This window comes from Hemitrygon akajei, chromosome 7 (assembly GCF_048418815.1).
Source record: "Hemitrygon akajei chromosome 7, sHemAka1.3, whole genome shotgun sequence".
Lineage (NCBI taxonomy): Eukaryota > Metazoa > Chordata > Chondrichthyes > Myliobatiformes > Dasyatidae > Hemitrygon > Hemitrygon akajei.
Window position 1 is genome coordinate 130,085,067 of NC_133130.1, and position 18,214 is coordinate 130,103,280.

An 18,214-nucleotide genomic window follows, 5' to 3' on the forward strand; every position below is an offset into this window, starting at 1 on the left:
AACTGCTCACCTGTGCAGCAGATCCGAGAGAGGATATAGGTCTCAGGATTGCTCCCTGCTCACCAGATGCAGAGCTACCAACTGTTCTAGTCGTGAGAAAAGATGCTGAAAAAATGGACAAGAGATTTTAGACCTGATGCAAGTGCAGGTACTTTAAACAGAGCATACAAACAACAGTCTCCCGGTGTTTACCTTGAGTTGAAATAGGGTTGGGAACAGAAGCAGGTGGCATTCCTTGCTGGTTTCCTGAGGCAGCAGAGGCATTGTGAACGGCACTGCCCTGTGACGGTGCCTGTATCACAGCCTGATTCTGGTGACGCATTATCTGTTGTCCGGGTGCTGACACAATTTGGAGAACGTTACCTGTAATTAAGTGAAATTAAATGATACTCTCATATAATATAAAACGGATTAGTCATAATTTCCCTGCATGTTAGTGCCCAGTGCCTACTTATTTCCAGGGAACAGAATTAAATCATACCTTTAATTCAATATTCGAAACCCCAATTTCTAAGGGGATTTAAATCAAAGTGTAAAGTATTAGCCTCGAAGAGGACCACAACCTTCTTGTAGGATTTGGAGGCTTGAATGCCTCAGGGACCTGGAGAGCTATGTTCGCTGGAGTCAGGGCTTTATGTTTTGGCTCTTGGTAGGGTCACCTATGCCAAACAGTTCAAAGGGTAGAGGCCAGACAAAGAGCGGTCTACCAGCCCTCCAGGTTCTGATGTTCAGCTCACAGCTAACAACCCTGACTAGTCAAACAAAATTGTTACAAAAACAACAATGAAGAATCCTTCTACATCTGAGTGCGACGGTATTCCTGAGTCTCCACCCGGGACTTGCAAGACTGACAGTAGTGAAAACCAAGAGGAGGCTACTGAGACTATCAAGGAAGCCCTGAACACCACCAGAGATGAAGGACCTTCATTGTTGCCTTTCAAGTGCCAGGGACGAAATAGGTAGTAAAATACTTGGTTACGAGATGTGCAAGGGGAAAACAGGAAGGACAAACTGTCCTTGGAACAGAGATCAGTAACAGAAGAACAAAAACTGAATGCCATTGATACAAGGAAGTAGGGAAAATAGTAAAAAAAAAATTGGAACATAGGGTTTTCACTATTTATTTATTTTGTAATTTATAGCCACAGTAAGAAGGCTAACAGGAATAAATAGGTCTTTTGTTTTTTTGGTGCAATGCTAAAAGTGTACCACAGCAACCAATTTCTATGAATGACTTTGATGAAGGCACTACAATTTGCTGATGATGCATATTTAGGAAATAGATAGGTAGATAGGATAGGGAAATTGTGAAGAGGATATAAAGAGGTTGTCCTGATCCTCATAGGCTCATCAGGCCGGTGCTTATGCCAGTTTCCGTGGCGTGAAACGACTGAGAGTACGAGACTCTCTCCCCCCCCCCCCCCCCCACCCCCCCAGATAGGACGCCAGTCTAACGTGAGGTTATAAAAAGGTTACAAAAGGGTTTATTTGGTGGGTTAAGTGAGTGGGTAAATAGATGGCAAATGGAGTAAAAGTGGAAGAAATGTGAAATTACTGATTTTATCAGGGAAAAAAATAAAAAAAGGCAGAATGTTACCTCAGACATGGTTAAATTAACAACTTACTGAGAACCAATTCATCTGCAAAACTTTAGGCAAATTACATCAATGTAACCATTTATAGACCGATTTCCTGGACAAGTTAATGAATACTGGCCCGATATAGAAAGATTACTAACTATGTAGCCAGAGGGTGGTGAATCTGTGGAATTCATTGTCACAGACGGCTGTGAAGCGGAAGTTGATAGGCTCTAGATTAGTCAGGGCATCAAAGGTTACCGGGAGAATGGGGCTGAGAGTAATAATAAACCAGCAATGATGGAATGGCAGAGCAGACTCGGTGGGCTGAGTTGCCTAATTCAGCTGCAATTAGTCTCATCTGGACATGACCCACTGACAATTCTATGCAAACATTTTCAATATAAATACTCATTTGAAAGACGGGTGGACAAGCGATCACTTTTTGTGGTTGAGAAATGTAGAGATAGGCAAGCATTAAATTGTGTAAGAGTCCATGCAGTGATTGCTCATACGGGATGTACCTTGTAACTGAAGATGTTGGCCCGCCGTAAGCTGGCGCAACTGACTGCTAGACAGTGTGAACTTGTTGCCTTGGAAGTGCAGCGTCACAGGCGGACTCGTCTGGGTACCTCGGCCTTGCCCGCCAGCTATGGAGGCTAGTTGGGCGATGCTGACGACTTCTCCACCTGCAAGGGAAGGCAGCATGAGGTACAATGCCGAGTGCAGAATCAAACCTTTCTTTGCTAAGTGATTAGTAGATCTGCACGTAAGCTCTACTCATGCAAGGTCATCTACAGTGCTTAAACAAGGTGTCAAAGAAGTTTATGCAGGAAAAGCAAAGTGAAATCAAGCTGGAAGAACTTCTCAGGAGACTGGCCAGGAAATTGATTATACAGCCAGCATTTGGAGTTAAAATGCAGCTACTGTGATCTTTAAGTTATCAGCCAATGATCAGAAAAGGCACAATTAAAAAGTAATATTGGTTCATTCCCTTTAGCTTACTAGCCCATTCTGTTAGCAAATTATAGAAAAACGTATCTTTGTTCAGAACAACGTGAACTATTTTTCGTCAGAGGGAGAATTAAATCTATAGATAATTAAAGGACTAATAAAATTTCCTTTTCCTCCTCTTTCCTCTCCGACCCCATGACCATAACAATTTTTTTTTTTAAAATCAGATGTATTTCTATTTTCTTCTTGAATTTGAAAATAAGTTAACTTGAAAATTATCACCCAGGACTCTACATCTTACCAGATACTGCAGATAGTCTTTATACTGATGTAATTGATGGATTTCTATGAACAAGCTCGAAGGGAAACGATGGAATATTTCAGAATTACTCATGTTGAAAGCTACTCATGGGTAATGTCGAGTCTGTTATAACCAGCTGCCTGTAAAACTTTAAATGACACCCTGTTTCTGTCAGTGCTAGGAAAGTGAGGTGCGTTTTTTTCCACTGCCTTTCCAAGAGAGCTCACAAATAGAAATTGCGTAATGAGTTAGAAGTCTGTGCCTAAGTTTAACAAGCCTTCCCGACCTCCCAGATGTTATCTTATACCTTCTGCAGACATATCAACCTAGCTCTCAGGCATATTCTATAAATCACTAACTGGGTAGGGACTCAGTTCATTTTCACCTTAACTATACTTAACCAGGTGAAAGTACAAAAGCACTTTGTAGAAATTACCACATTTCATTATGACATAGGTCACTTCGGGCCAATGCACTGATACTAGCTCACTGAGCAATTACATTCCTGTACTAATTCTCCCTCTAACCTATTCTCACCACATTCTCATCCACTCCTCCCAGATTCTTACCTGTGCTGCAGTGGCCAATTACCCTCATGTCAAGAGGATGTAGGAGGAACCCAGAACAGCACTCTTCCTCAAACCTACGCAGTGAAGGGGGAAGGGACAAACTCCACAGATGGCACCAGACTGAATCTGCATATCTACAGAGTCCTGATGAAGGGTCTTGATCCAAAACATTGACTGTTTACTCTTTTCCATAGATGCTGCCTGGCATACTGAGCTCCTCCAGCATTTTGTGTGTGTTGCTTCAGTTTATGTTAATACACACTGTGTTACTCCAATCAACAGTAAAACACAAGCTGAACTTCACCACTCATTCTAATTCCTAAACTTCAAGTACAGGTTGAGTAGCCCCATCTGAAATGCTTGGGGCCTGAAGTATTTTGAATTTTTTTGGATTTTGGAATATATAATGAGATAGCTTGGGATTGCCATTATTTCACTCTCTAAATTTATGCGCTACCATTAAGCAGTCTTTGTCTTATACTTGCTCAAAACACCTGTGTACCGTTGCAGCCGTTCGGTGTGTTAGATTTTCATCAGTGATGATCCTGGCAAACTTATCAATGAATTTCTCTGCTACTTCGTGATCAAACAGACACTTTATCACAAGTCTTTAAAAATTTAATACTGTGCCTTTTCTCAAATTTCCTCCACTAGCCTGTCTAATATTTACAATTACCTTCAAGTTTCAGTTTATCTTGATAGATCTTTGCTTGTTTCATGATCAGCATACCATTAACCAGCATATGTTTACTCCAACACTGACAAATTCACTCTTTCAATACACAATTGAGATCTTCATATTTTTGCTTTATGAAGTGCTATTCTATTTCATTAACTTCTGTTCATTACATATATCATGGTGAATCTGTGGAATTCTCTGCCACAGGAAACAGTTGAGGCCGGTTCATTGGCTATATTTAAAAGGAGGTTAGATATGGCCCTTGTGGCTAAAGGGATCAGGGGGTATGGAGAGAAAGCAGGTACAGGGTTCTGAGTTGGATGATCAGCCATGATCATACTGAATGGCGGTGCAGGCTCGAAGGGCCGAATGGCCTACTCCTACACCTATTTTCTATGTTTCTATGTGGTCACTTCTCAGAACTGTCTGTGGTGCGCAGAGGCCTGCATATCACCTAGGAACCTTCCCAGTGCCTTGTGGAATTTTTCATATGTGATGTCATGTAAACACTCTTTGGACTTCAGAGGCTGTCAGATTTTGGAATTTCGGATAAGGAGTACTCAACCTGTATAATAATTGGTTTTTATCTATCACTTGCACATCAAGAGTGAAATAAATCTGTATCTAATTAAAGTGAGCAATTGTGTAGATTTCTAGTCTATGTAGCAATGTGGAAAACACCTATTCCTCCCTGAGGGAGTGGCGAAGATTGGCAGAAAGTATTAAAATCATTATAATAGGCAACATTTCGTCAACAATGAAAACCCTGCAGCTTCTGCAAACCCCAAACATAATTCATCAAATAGTTATTTCTTTTAAAAATAGTTTCTTGCATCTTTTGCAAAGGCAGTGCATTATCCATAGGATAAATTTATTACCAGGTCTGTGCTCAGTATCAGAAAGACATGCTAGAAGGCTACGTACATACAAAAGTGAAGCAGAAGACAGCTTTTTGTTCCGTGGCCGTGAACCACGGCCAGATCTCGTCTAAAGAAAATATCAGCAGATGGATTAGTCCTTTACCCAAGATAGATTTGTGTAGACAGGGCAGCGAGAGAGAATTTGAAAAAAAAAGGCCATATAATCGGCTGCTTGTGAGGGTCAGACCCTACCAGCAAGAAATGAGAGAGTCATGCAACAGTAAAAAGTGGGAGAATGAGGCAATATTTGTGAGGCCACTTACTAGGCAGTCGTGCCTGGGCCTGGGAGGACAGCACCAGCCTCTGATGCAGCACATTAGTTGTCGGGACGGTGTGAACGGAGGCGGCCTGTTGCTGGGCCTGGCCAGAGTGCAAGGTCTGTCCCTGCTGGGTGACCTGGCCTGCTGTGCTGACCAGTGCTGGACTGGCCGTACTAGAGGAGATGGTGCTGTTGACCGCCTGCTGCTGTCCTGGCGCACTGGCAGACGTCTGAGTCATCTGTAACGGATTCGCTGCTGGAAACGACAAGGTGTTGGTTTGTGTTGGCCAACATATGAGAGAGGTGCATCAAAAATCACATTCACATTTCATTCCGTGTAAACTCACCGTGCCTCCAGTACAACTGTGATCAACATTGAGAAATGAAATACCCACCTAGTTACTTGGAGATAACCACATGAGATTCTGCAGATGCTGGAAAGCCAGAGGAACACACACACAATGCTGGTGGAACTCAGCAGGTCAGGCAACATCTATGGTAATGGATAAAAAGTCAACATTTTGGGCCTTCTTCAGGACTCTGATGAGCCTGGGCCCAAAAGATTTATTGCCCTCCATAGATGCTGCTTGACCTGCTAAGTTCCTCCAGTATTTTGTGTGTGTTGCTTGGAGATAACTAGATTCTACTCCAAGCAGGTGCAATTAATAAGTGTGTGTAATATTTAAGTTCATTGCTTCCTCTATATTTTACATGAAGCTACAGGGCAATATAGAGCAGCTGCTTTCATTCTTGCTGCAGTCACAAGAATATAGTCTCAAATCAAAGATTTGAGCTCAAATTCCAGGGTAACATTCCTAGTGAAGAATTGAACAAGTACTGCACCACTGGGATGTAGAAACTTTGGAATCGGTTGTTAAAGACCCATCTGACCCCTTGGGGAAAGGTGGAAAAAATAAAACTTCACTGCTGCACCTGTACATTTGGAGAACCGACAAGTTCTTCAATAAACTGCAAGAGCAGCAAGCAGCTCAAAAATTTTGGTTAATGCTTGATCGATTGTAGCAGTGAGGTGGGTGGCTGTGAGCTTTTGACCACCTAACATTGTAAATACAAACTGAACTGCTGCACCCTGGATAGGAAAGACTGGGACATTTATGGGCCAAATGAGGTCTGGTAAGACTAGCTTAGATGGACATTTTGGTTGGTATGGATCAGAAGGGCTGAGGAGGCTGTTTCTGTGACACCAGTTTAATTCAATGCATTGGCAGTATTATAAACCTACCAAAGGTAGATTTTTTTTTTGCTTATTTAGAGATACAGCACAGAACAGGTCCTTCCAGCCCTTCAAGCTGCACTGCATAGCAACCCATTTAACCTTAACCTAATCATGGGACAACTTACAGTGACCAATTAACATACTAACCGTTACGTCTTAGTACTGTGGGAGGAACCCTGGGCACACAGAGGAAACCCACACATTCCGCAGGGAGTATGTACAGGCTTCTTACAGAGACATCAAAATTGAACTCCAAACCCCGACGTCCCGAGCTGTGATTTTATCGTGCTAGCTGCTAAGCTACTGTGTAGATTTACTACCTACAACCCAGGGCATCCTCCCCACACTCTACCTTGTCAAATTGTCTTTTTTTTTCAAACCTCCTTCACTGAAAAAATAAATGTAAGATGTTCAAAATACAAATAAAAACTGATTTTAACTTTCTTCTAGTTTAGAAGTGAAGCAAGGCCACAAGAAGCCTACTGGATCTGACAAAACTATGGCCTGCTGGGATCAGTGAGACTACTGAATATCCTGCTACCACCAAGGTCTCGTCACCACTAGTTTATTGTTCACTGGTTATCTGTACAAAAGCACGTTTGAATGATATATATATTTTTTTTTTTAAATTTACTCATGGTAATATTTTGGTTTATGCACTGTGTGTGACATACGTGCCAGTGCACCGTGGTCAGGAAGAACATTGTTTTGTTTGGTTGAAGATATGTACAGTGATATGACAATCAACTTGAACTTTATTCATTGCACTTTCTGGAGGATTTAGCTTCGTATATCTACAGAAGTTGAAGGGGTGGGGGGGGGGGGTGTGGTGTGTGTGTGTGTGTGTGTGTGTGTGTGTGTGTGTGTGTGTGTGTGTGTGTGTGTGTGTGTGTGTGTGTGTGTGTGTGTGTGTGTGTGTGTGTGTGTGTGTGTGTGTGTGTGTGTGTGTGCGCACTGACTCCATTTTCAATTAGAAATTCACATTCCAGTCCAGGAATGTTAACAGATTGGTTGCTTCCAGCTCTAGCCACCGGAAGAAGGTGGGTTGGAAGGCAACTAGACCAAGGCAGATGGGGATAATTTGTTCACTGTGTTACAATCCTGCAAAGCACTTTTCACTTCTCTGTAATGCTGTTTTAATTTATGTATAGTCAGATGACAACAAACATGAACTTGAAAGCCTGCTTGCTACATCAGCTCCTCTTTGACCAACCAATGGACCTCCCTCGACGTCAGTGAAGTACTTCAAGACCACTGCCATTTACTGTGCCTATGTTGAAATGTAAAACTGTTTCAGTTACATGAAGAATGTTAATAATATTTATTGAGATACAGTGCGGAATAGGCCCTTCCAGCCCTTCGAATTGTGCTCGCCAGCACTCCCCCAATTTAACCCTAGACTAATCATGGGACAATTTGCAATGGCCAATTAATGTAAGACCGAAGCATCCGGAAGAAACCCACACATGGGAAAGAATGCACAAACTTCTACATGCAGTGACGGGAAATTAACTCGGGTCCCTGGTGCTGTAAAGAATTGTGCAGCCCTTTTAATCTGATAAGTTACTAGTGTCTGAGGAAAGGCAATAAAAACATTAATGCAAAGATTTCTAATTAGTTTTCAAGCTCTGCTGAAGCCAAAACTCATGCTGTTAATAACTTCAGGCATTACACATTTTAGTGATTTCTTGTTCCCGTCAGTAAACTGATACTCATGTTAATCAACCATTTCTTGAACTGGACATAGCCACCAATACTAAAACTCCAGCCTGCATTTTCGAAGTTATTTGCACCAGCTTAAGGTGGCACTGAAAAGACTCCTTTGCTTTTAAAATAAATCACTGTTTGATGTTGCAGTGTTTACTGAGCTTGCAGACATTTCATCACGCCTTGAAGTGACATCATCAGTGCGCAGTTGTTGGTATTACTCTCTGGGAATTCTCACGGTTACATAGGGCCCCTGTTTTCTTGCCTCGGTCCTGATTGGCTACCTCTTCAGTTGACCACTGAATTCCATTGGTTCAAGTTTCTTTGGTTCTTAGGGGTTCATATGTGGCGTCTATGTCAATATGTTTGCTTACGGAATTATCGGGAGAGAACCACGCTTCTAAAAATTCTCATGCCTGTCTCATGTTTGCCTACGCCAGAACCTCCACAGTGTCCCAGTTAAAGTGGAGTCCTTCTTGGTCTTCATGTACTGAGATCACACGAACCAACAGAATGCAAAGATCAAATGAAAAGGGTAGCCATTCATGAATGAGGCAAGCATATGGGGGGGTGCTATATAAACATGAGCACTCCCAGAGAGACACACTAACAATTGCACACTGAGGATTTCACTCGACTGATGAAACATCTACAATCTAGTTGCCAAGCTCGGCAAACACCACAACATCAAATGCCTCAATCTGAGCTACCAATACTCACCACCACCATAAACCACAGTTTAACAGTTTGCCTAGCTCAGTGGATTAATGGACTTCTAACTGTGAATGGGTAGGGAGGGAATTAGACCGCAGTATGGGATAAGAATATTACTTAACTGAAGGGTAAACTCTCACATTAACCAGTTAGACTGAAAGACACTTTTCTGCACAAGTTGACATGATGTTCCTACTAACATATATGAAAAAGTCACAATTCCAATTTCTGGTTCATGGTTGTTTACTGGATCTTATCCGAGGTGGTCTTTAGTTTTACCAAGCTGGTAAAGGGCAGAGACCAATTTTTACTTCTGTCTTCTTGAATTTCAGTCTGGTGCTGGGCAATTCCCCCAGAGGAATTATATCAAGATTGCAGGTCTCAACCTTACTGTGGCATTTTGGAATTGGCAGCAGACTGTATGTCCGAGGAGTCATTATTTAGCCACATCCTAACTTACTCATGAATGAACAGAGATGAAGAGGAATTTCTTTAGCCAGAGGGTGGTGAACCTTTGGAATTCATTGCCACAGACAGCTGTAGAGGCCAGGTCATTGGGTGTATTTAAAGCAGAGGATGATTGGTTCTTGATTAGTCATGGTGTCAAAGGTTACAGGGAGAAGCCAGGAGAACGGGGTTGAGAGGGATAATAAATCAGCCCCAATGGAATGGTGGAGAAAAGTCGACGGGCCAAATGGCCTAAATTCTGCTCCTGTCTTATGGAACTTACAGAAAGGAAGCCTTTCACCAGTGTGGATTTGTGTGCAACTTTACTCCCACACTACGTGGTTGACCCCAAATAACTCTTGTATCCCCACACAGAGGTTAATTGAGGATGGCTAGCCAACACCGACTTAGCCTGTAAACCCATGACCTGAGAATAAAAATAAAGATCTCATGCCAAAATATGAAGGAAACTCCAGAGAAGCTGTACGAAACTACTTCTGACAGCTGCTGACCACAGCACTAACTGTGACTACAGATATACATCACTGTTACACCACGGCAGCACCAATAAGAATACAACTAAGTAGCCTCCCTCTGTGCCTGGGCTCGCACATAAAGAACGACTATCAGAGCTGTTACTAGACGGTTGAGCAGGCAGACCTCTTGTCAGATAAGATGGCATGAAGGGGTATGGGCAGAAGGCAAGAGATTGAGGCTGAGGGGGAAAATGGATCAGCCATAATGAGATTCCAGATCAGATTCGACGGGCCAAATGACCTAATTCTGCTCCTATTTCTTATGATCTTATGGACTCTGGAGCCCACTATCTACTGGTTAAGATCTTGCACTTTATCGTTTATCTGCACTGCACTTTTTTTTTGTAGCTTTTACACTTTATTCTGCATTGTTATTGTTTTACCTTGTTCTAGCTCAATGAACTGTGTAATGATCTGTTCTGTATGAACACCATGCAAGATAAGCTTTTCACTGAAAATCGATACAGGTGACAATAATAGACCAACACTAATACTAACTAAGGGAGGTAGCTCAGAGGAAATACTCCTTAGTTCAGATCTAACTACATGAGGAGCAGAAAAGACTGGACAAAATATATATACCAAGATAACCACAGATTCAAATGATCTAATATAGTTTGTTTTTGTAAAGTTTATATGAAAAGCACTAGATGATATGTGTTTCACTAGATCTGTGTAAATCTCAACAATCATCTTGGGTTTCTAACATTTTTCTGTCACTTTTTCTTTGGGGATTTTTTTTACTATTTGTTTCATGGATGTCTGCGAAGAGTAAGAATTTCAGGTTGTATACTGCATACATTCTCTGATATTAAATCGAATTGTTGAACCATTGAAAACAACACTTTTCTGAGTGTAGTGTCTGTACTTTGATGGGTACAATGATTTCTTACCCTAGAAAATTTGATTCATCAGTCAGCAAAATTGCTTTAAAAGCTCATCCTTTAAAATACTACACTTACACAGAGAAAATTGTGTCTGACACGCAAAAAAAATGGGTGGGGGGATTTTCCTTGTATTATTGCCAATATTTTTCATAAAAACTGATAACCAAATTACAATTTGATCTGGTAATTTAACAGTAATGCATTCCCTTGTCCCGGTGAAACTCAGAATGCTTGCATCGCTTGTCAAAACTACAGATAAGACGGGCCACTCTCAAATTTTAAAACATCTATGAGGGAAAAGTGCTTATCCCCTGCAGGGCAGTCCTGAAAGCTCACTGTTCCATTATATATATCCATGAATGATTCTATACAAAATGAATTTTTTCCTTACCTTGTGCAGAAGTCATAACCTGAGATGCAGGCACAGCCACAGCTGAAGATTTTCCACGCACTTGTCCTTGATGGGCTGCCGCTGCTGAAGCCATGCTGGGTGCTCGCTGAGGCTGTGTCCCAACCACCACAACTGTCCTGTCATCCGGCTTCTGTCCATACTGCACTGGCTGGAACAACCTTGATTTATTTTGGAGAACACAGATTAAAACCTTTAGGATCAATCCACTTTGGGACATCAGTTTAGGGTTTTGGAGATCAGAATGGTTTGCCTTTAAACCATTCACTCCAGGCTCGGGGCTCATCAGGCGTAGTTGGCAGCTCATCCAGGAGAAGGAAAGATCCGATGTCTAACTTCCGCTGTCTTGCGGCTAAGCCTACTCTTAGGGAAGGATCTGGGAGTAAACCTTGATGTAAATTCCGGAGATGGAGTCCCTAAAGCAGTTCAACATTGAGTTCAATGCTGACTGACAACTCCTGTGATGCTGCTGGTGCTAGACTGGGTCAGCCTCTGCTGTTCTTTTGGGTTCATCAGATGTGTGGAGAGGGGGAGCCTGCAACACGGGCAACAGCTTACTCTCCATATTGTACTGCCCTGGCTTGCGTATCACGTAGGACCTGATGAAGAGCCCTAGACAGAAGCGTCGACTGTTTACTCTTTTCTATAAATGCTGCCTGAGCTGCCGAGTTCCTCAATCATTTTCTATGTGTTGCTTTGGATTTCCAGCATCTGCAGAATCTCCTGCGTGTTTGTCATAATCCATCTGATAGCTCCAGGCAAGCACGTGAAATACCTAAGCATAGAAGGCTATGAGCTAAGGCTAAAAGACAGAATTGATAATGGATGGGTCAATGTGGTTATGGAGGGCTGAATGGCTTAAATCAAGGAGAGAAAGAGATATTGCACTTTGGTGACCAGCACAATTTGTGAACAATATCATCTCTCCCTGATCTGGTCTCCACAGTCACCTCCATCACAGATAAAGTGCCCCCCCCCCTCCACTGAGCACATTTACATGGAGCGCTGCCACAAGAAAACAACATCCATTATTAAGGACCCCCACCCCATCCAGACCACACTCTCTCCTCAAAACTGTATTTTTCTTCGGCTGTCCATCGATTTTGATGTTGACTGAGGCCTGGGCAAGGTTGTATGGAAGACCAGCAGTTGCCCATGCTGCAAGTCTCCCTTCTCCACGCCACCGATGTTGTCCAAGGGAAGGGCACTAGGCCGATACAGCTTGACACCAGGGTCGTCGCACAGCAACGTGTGGTTAAGTGCCTTGCTCAAGGACACAACACGCTGCCTCAGCTGAGGCTCGAACTAGCAACCTTCAGATCACCAGACCGACGACTTAGCCACTTGATCATGCAACAAAACTGTATAGGTCCCACACAAACAGGTTCAAGAACAGTTATTACCCTTCAACCGTTATTACCCTTATTGTTTAAAACCAGGGATCTCAGTCTCAGAATAAATATTAGGCCATGTAAGACTGAGACGAGAAAATTATAAATCAATCATTGAATTTCTCTTTCTCAAATTTACTGGCGTGCGCACAAGTACGGTGAAGCATGGGTACAATGAAAAACTTGCAGCAGCTTCACTGGCACACATACAGTATATAAATTATGCACAAAATTATACCATAGATAGAAAATGCAAACCCTGGATTGCTCTGTCATAAGAGTCATAGAAAAGTACAGAAACAGGCTCTTCAGCCCATCCAGTCCTTGCGTACTCCCATTGACCTGCACCCGGACCATAGCCCTCCATACCCCTTACTATCCTTGTACCAATCCAAACTTTGCTTAAATGATCAAATCAAACTCGCATGCACCGCTTGTGCTGGCAGCTTGTTCCACTTTCTCAAGCTTCTCAGTGAAGTTTTCCCTCATGTTCCCCTTAAACTTTTCATCTTTCTCCCTTAACTATGACCTCTAGTTGTAGTCCCACCCAACCTCAGTGGAAAAAGCCTGCTTGCTTTTACCCCATCTATACCTCTCATAATTTTGTAAACCTCCATCAAATCTCCTCTCAATCTTCTACGCTCCAAGGAATAAAGTCCTATCCCATTAAATCTTTCTTTCCATCTCAGGTCCTTCAATCCTGGCAACATCTTTGCCATAGATGCATCAACTTCCTTCAAAACTAATATGGAGGAAATATGGAGGAAATGAAACCTTCTGTGGATAGTACAAAAAAAATTGAAATGAAGTAGAATGACCATGAACTTCGTGAATGGCAGAGGAGCTTGAAGGACAATCAACCTACCCCTGCTTCTATCTCTTTCATTTCCACATTCTCTACGGCAGCATAGTGGTTAGCATAATGTCTTACAGTGCCTATAAAAAGTAATCCCCCCACCCCGCGGAAGTTTTCATGCTTTATTGTTTTAAAATATTGAATCACAGTGGATTTAATTTGACTTTTTTGACAGTGATCTCCTACAAAAGGACTTTCGTGTGAAGGGAAAACAGATCTCTACAAAGTGATCTAAATTAATTACAAATATAAAACCCTAACTAATTGATTGTGTAAATATTCAACCCCCCCCCCCTTTAATATGACACCCTAAATCATCAGTGATGTAGCCAACTGGCTTTAGAAGTCACATAATTAGTTAAATGAAGATCTGTGTGCAGTCAAGGTGTTTCGATTGATTGTAGTAAAAATACACCTGTGTCTGGAAGGTCCAACTGCTGGTGAGTCACTATCCTGGCAAAAACTACACCATGAAGACAAAAGAACACTCCAAGCTACTTTGCAACTCTGTAGGAGGACACTGGGGCACCTGAAGGAAACCACGCAGTCACAGGGAGAATGTACAGATACTCCTTACAGAGAATGCTGGGATTGAACTCAGAATTCTGAAATATCCTGAGCTGTAATAGCTTGATACTAACCACTACATACTATAATGCCCAATAGTTCAAGTTTCTCACAGCTCTCTTCCTAAAAACCATAATGTAACACTGGAGACAGCATTCCATTTGTATCTGAGCTGTTTTATAAAGATTTCACACTCTGTTACTGTTTATAAAGCCTAGAACTGAACTCTGTGCTCTAGAACACCCCAAGATACAATGGTGTCATGCTATCCACCACACTACTGTCACTCTGTGTATATGTGACAAATAAAACTAATCTTTAATAGTTGATGAAGAGAAAGGTGAGTTTCCCGGAGTCATTTTTTAATTTTATGTAGAGATACAGTAGAGTAACATGCCCTTCTGGCCCAACAAGCCCACACCACCCAATCAGATCCATGTGATCAATTAACCTCCTAACCCGAACATCTTTGGACTGTGGGAGGAAACCCACGCAGTCACATAGAGAACGTACATTTTTCATTTTCTGAGAGACGGCAGCAGAATTGAACTCAGATCACCGGTGCTGTAACATTGTTACGCTTGCTTTTGTGCCCCCCAAAATGTTTGCTTTGTGTAAACTATCAGCAACATTTCATATGATATAACAATTGACTATACCACCAAATTGTACTTAATTGACTGTGACACCGAGGCCAAGAAAGACAGAATTGCATAATCATGTGTTCAGCTTTCCCTTTGTTGATGCCCAAGAAAGCAGCGTGTCTGCCCTTTTAATCTGTCTGACTAGACAACTTCATAGAAGACACGAGAAATGAAACTGCCTACAACTTAAAACCCAAACACGTAAACTGAAACTTGTTAATAGCCTGCAACAAGGTGTTAAGATTAAAATTAAAGTCTAGCTTATGTATTTTTAGAATCAGTGTCAATGATGCCAATATATAAATAACCTGTATGATATAAGTTACAAGAAGACTAAGCAGTTTGAAAATAAAAGTCAAAAGCTCATGGTGTTACTTCAGGCACCGAGGGGTTGACCAAGGCTAACTCTGTAGTTATGATGCGTCTCTGGTTTCTGGCCATTCCTTTTTTGTTGCTATTTCGGGCAACTTTGAATCAGAGTGAACCTACAGATAATGAACACCAAGCTGAACTGAATAGGCCCAGACTCATTTGATTCTTCTGTTTTATATTTTGTGTTTTTCACTTTTTCGGTTGCTGTTTGCATGATTAGCTTTTTTTTGCATGCGTGGGGGGGATGGGTTTTGATGCTTTTCCTTGAAGAGGTTCCATGGTTTTTCTTTGTTTCGTGGTTGTCTGAGGGAAGATGAATCTCAAGGTTGTATACTGCATAGCAAATGTTCTTTGATCTCTGAATCTTTAATGGATCAAAAAAGTAACTATGAAGGTTCAGGGGAGGGGTTATGATGTATGCGGTGGGGGTTCAGGGTATCTGCTGAAGGCAGGTGCCTTATCAATCCTCACTAGCACATCAGCCAATCACGTCCCTTGGAAAATTACTTGATTTTTGCCAGTGCATCTCTACCATTCCAAAATAAATACATCAATTACAAATTATATATATGAAATTAGAATTGGAAATAAAAAGCTATGAACCGGAATGTTGCAAAAAAAACCACGCATCTGGTTCATTTATGTCATCGGGAAAGACCCTCCATTGGGTTGACCCAATGTTGACCACGATATGACATCCTAGCTATCTACATACATGGAGCAGCACAGCACTGTAGTGGTTAGCACAATGCTTTACAGCACAGGCCACCCAGGTTCAATTTCCGCCCTTGTTGGGAACTCGTACATTCTCCCCATGACTGTGTGGATTTCCTGCAGGTACTCCAGTTTTCTCCCACCATACAAATATCGACTGGTTGGTAGCATAACTGGTCACTGGAAATTTTCCTGTGATTAGGCCAGGATTAAATCGGGGGATTGCAAGGCAGCACAGAAGGGCCTATTCCGCGCTGCATCTCAATATATCCACAAGCTGCAAAGTACGATATGGAGAGCAAGCTGTTGCAAGCCTGTACAGCAGGCTCACCCTCTCCACACAGCTGATGAATCCAAAGGCATGGCAGAGACCAATACAGTTTGGCACCAGCAGCACTGCAGGAGTTGTCGATCAGCACTGAACTCAACATAGGACTACCATGGGGACTCCCAACTCTGGATTTTACCTTGTGATTTACTCTCGAGGTCTTTCCCCATGACTGGGTGTAGCCACAAGGCAGCGGAGGTTTGAGATCAGAGTTGTTCTTCTCCTAGATGAGCTGACAATCACAGCTGATGAGCCCCGTCTACTCAATGGAACTGTTTTTAAGGTGCAAGTAACCCTCCTTCCCCTTTCTCCTGACAGAAATGTTCCGCTGGGCTTAACGTCAAACCACAAGTTGTCAGAGACTATTTGAGATGGATGCCATTGGGAACATTTAAGAGGTAGTAGAAGCTTTATCCCGCTACCTGCCCCGGCTATAACAAACTTAAGGAACCCATTCGGGAAAGGGTATAATCCAGGTTTACACCTGAAATGGACCAGATCATGATTCCTCCACATATGGTATTCATCATACAAAACTTCCCACTTGAGGTGCAAATTAATAAAAGGGAAATTAATAAAATGTTAGAAAACTTTATCTTCTTCGCTGTAAGAGATAAAGTACACATGGTATCTGCCAGAGTAGCTCAAACAAATTGAATTAAAACATTTTACAAGCCTGGACTTCAATGAAATACATTTTAATTTAACAGATCACATTACTGAAAAATCTTCGAAGGAGCTTTAATCCACCTTGAAAACAGATAACAGAACACAAGACAGTACAGCAAGGGAACAGGCTCTTCGATGTCGTGCTGAGCAAAGTTGTACCCAAAGAAATTAATCCCTTCTGTCCCTCCATTTCCTGCACATTCACATGCCTATCTAAGAGCCTAATGAAAGCCTCCACCACCACCCCAGACTGCACATTCCTCATACCCACCACTTTGTCTTCCATGGTGTTGTCCAGTCACATTCATATCAAAAGGGCAGATACAATGATGCAGTAAGGCATCAGCTGAGGAAAAGCTGATGATGATTCTGTAAAACTACAAACACCAGATACTGGAAAACCAGAGCAACACCCACAGAATGCTGGTGAAACTCACACAAAACCAAGGGAAATGAAGAAACTGTTGATATTTTGGGCTGAGAGCCTTCATCAGGACTGGAAATGAAAGAGGCAGAAATCAGATAAGGTGGGAAACAAGGGAAGAGCTCTAGCTTGCAAGACAAGACCAGGTGAAGAGAATGGTGGATGGGCGGGAAAGAGAGGATGAAGACAGCAGCTGGGAGGGGATGAATGGAAGAGGTAAAGGGCTGAAGAAAGGATCTAATAGGAAAGGACAGAAGAAAAAGGAAGAAGGGCACCAGTGGAAGGTGACGGGCAGGTGAGAAGACAAGAAGCTGTTCCTGAAACTGGTGGTGTGGAACATCAGGCTTCTGTACCTCCTAATCCGAAGGAGGCAGTGAGAAGGGAGCATGACCCAGATGGTTGGAGGTCTTTGATTAGATGTTCTTTTTGAGGTAGCACTTCCTATTGATACTCCTTTAACCCTGTAGCTAATTACATAGAGTTGTTTCAGTCATTGCAACTCTGCCAAGTTTCCTCAGTGCAATACATTCATGTTCTTGGTGTTCACTGGGAGGGTGGATGAACACACTCCCAGCTATGGTCACAAGATCCGCATGCCTACTTGCTATTCAAATAGAAAAGGAAATAATACAACTGATTCAACCCAGAACTGAACACATAATGCACCTTTCCTGGCCTCGCTATCACAGTCAAAAATTTGCTTTGCACATCTCCTTTGAACTTAACCCCCTCAGTTAAAATGCATGCCCTCTAGTGTTAGGCATTTCAACCCTGAGAAAAATAAATCTTTTATTTATTTAGCGATACAGTGCGATGAAGGCCCTTCAAGCCATGCCAAGCAACCACCGACAAATCTGATTAACCCTAACCTAACCACGGGACAATTTACAATGACCAATAAACCTACCCAGTAGGTCTTTGGACAGTGGGAGAAAACTGGAGCACCTGGAAAAAACTCACGGGAAGGATGTTACAAACCCCTTACTGAACTGTGCCAGTACTGAACTTCGAAACACCCTGAACTGTAATTGCATTGTACTAACTGCTTTTGTG

The 18,214-nt window shown here is 42.2% G+C and overlaps 1 protein-coding gene across 12 annotated transcripts in view; it reads right to left on the bottom strand.

Annotated features, from left to right (window-relative positions):
- Nucleotides 1–18,214, bottom strand: part of ep400 (E1A binding protein p400) — a 223,349-nt gene that overhangs the window by 93,835 nt on the left and 111,300 nt on the right. For 10 of the 12 annotated variants that reach the window (XM_073051939.1, XM_073051949.1, XM_073051946.1 and 7 more), the window contains 5 exons: nucleotides 11,179–11,357; nucleotides 5,264–5,515; nucleotides 2,102–2,266; nucleotides 193–363; nucleotides 11–105 (listed from right to left, as the gene is read on the bottom strand). In XM_073051939.1, the coding sequence (XP_072908040.1) occupies nucleotides 11–105; nucleotides 193–363; nucleotides 2,102–2,266; nucleotides 5,264–5,515; nucleotides 11,179–11,357 (862 nt within the window). The remainder of the gene's footprint in view (nucleotides 1–10; nucleotides 106–192; nucleotides 364–2,101; nucleotides 2,267–5,263; nucleotides 5,516–11,178; nucleotides 11,358–18,214) is intronic. The other 2 variants (XM_073051941.1, XM_073051950.1) reach the window with 2 other exon arrangements.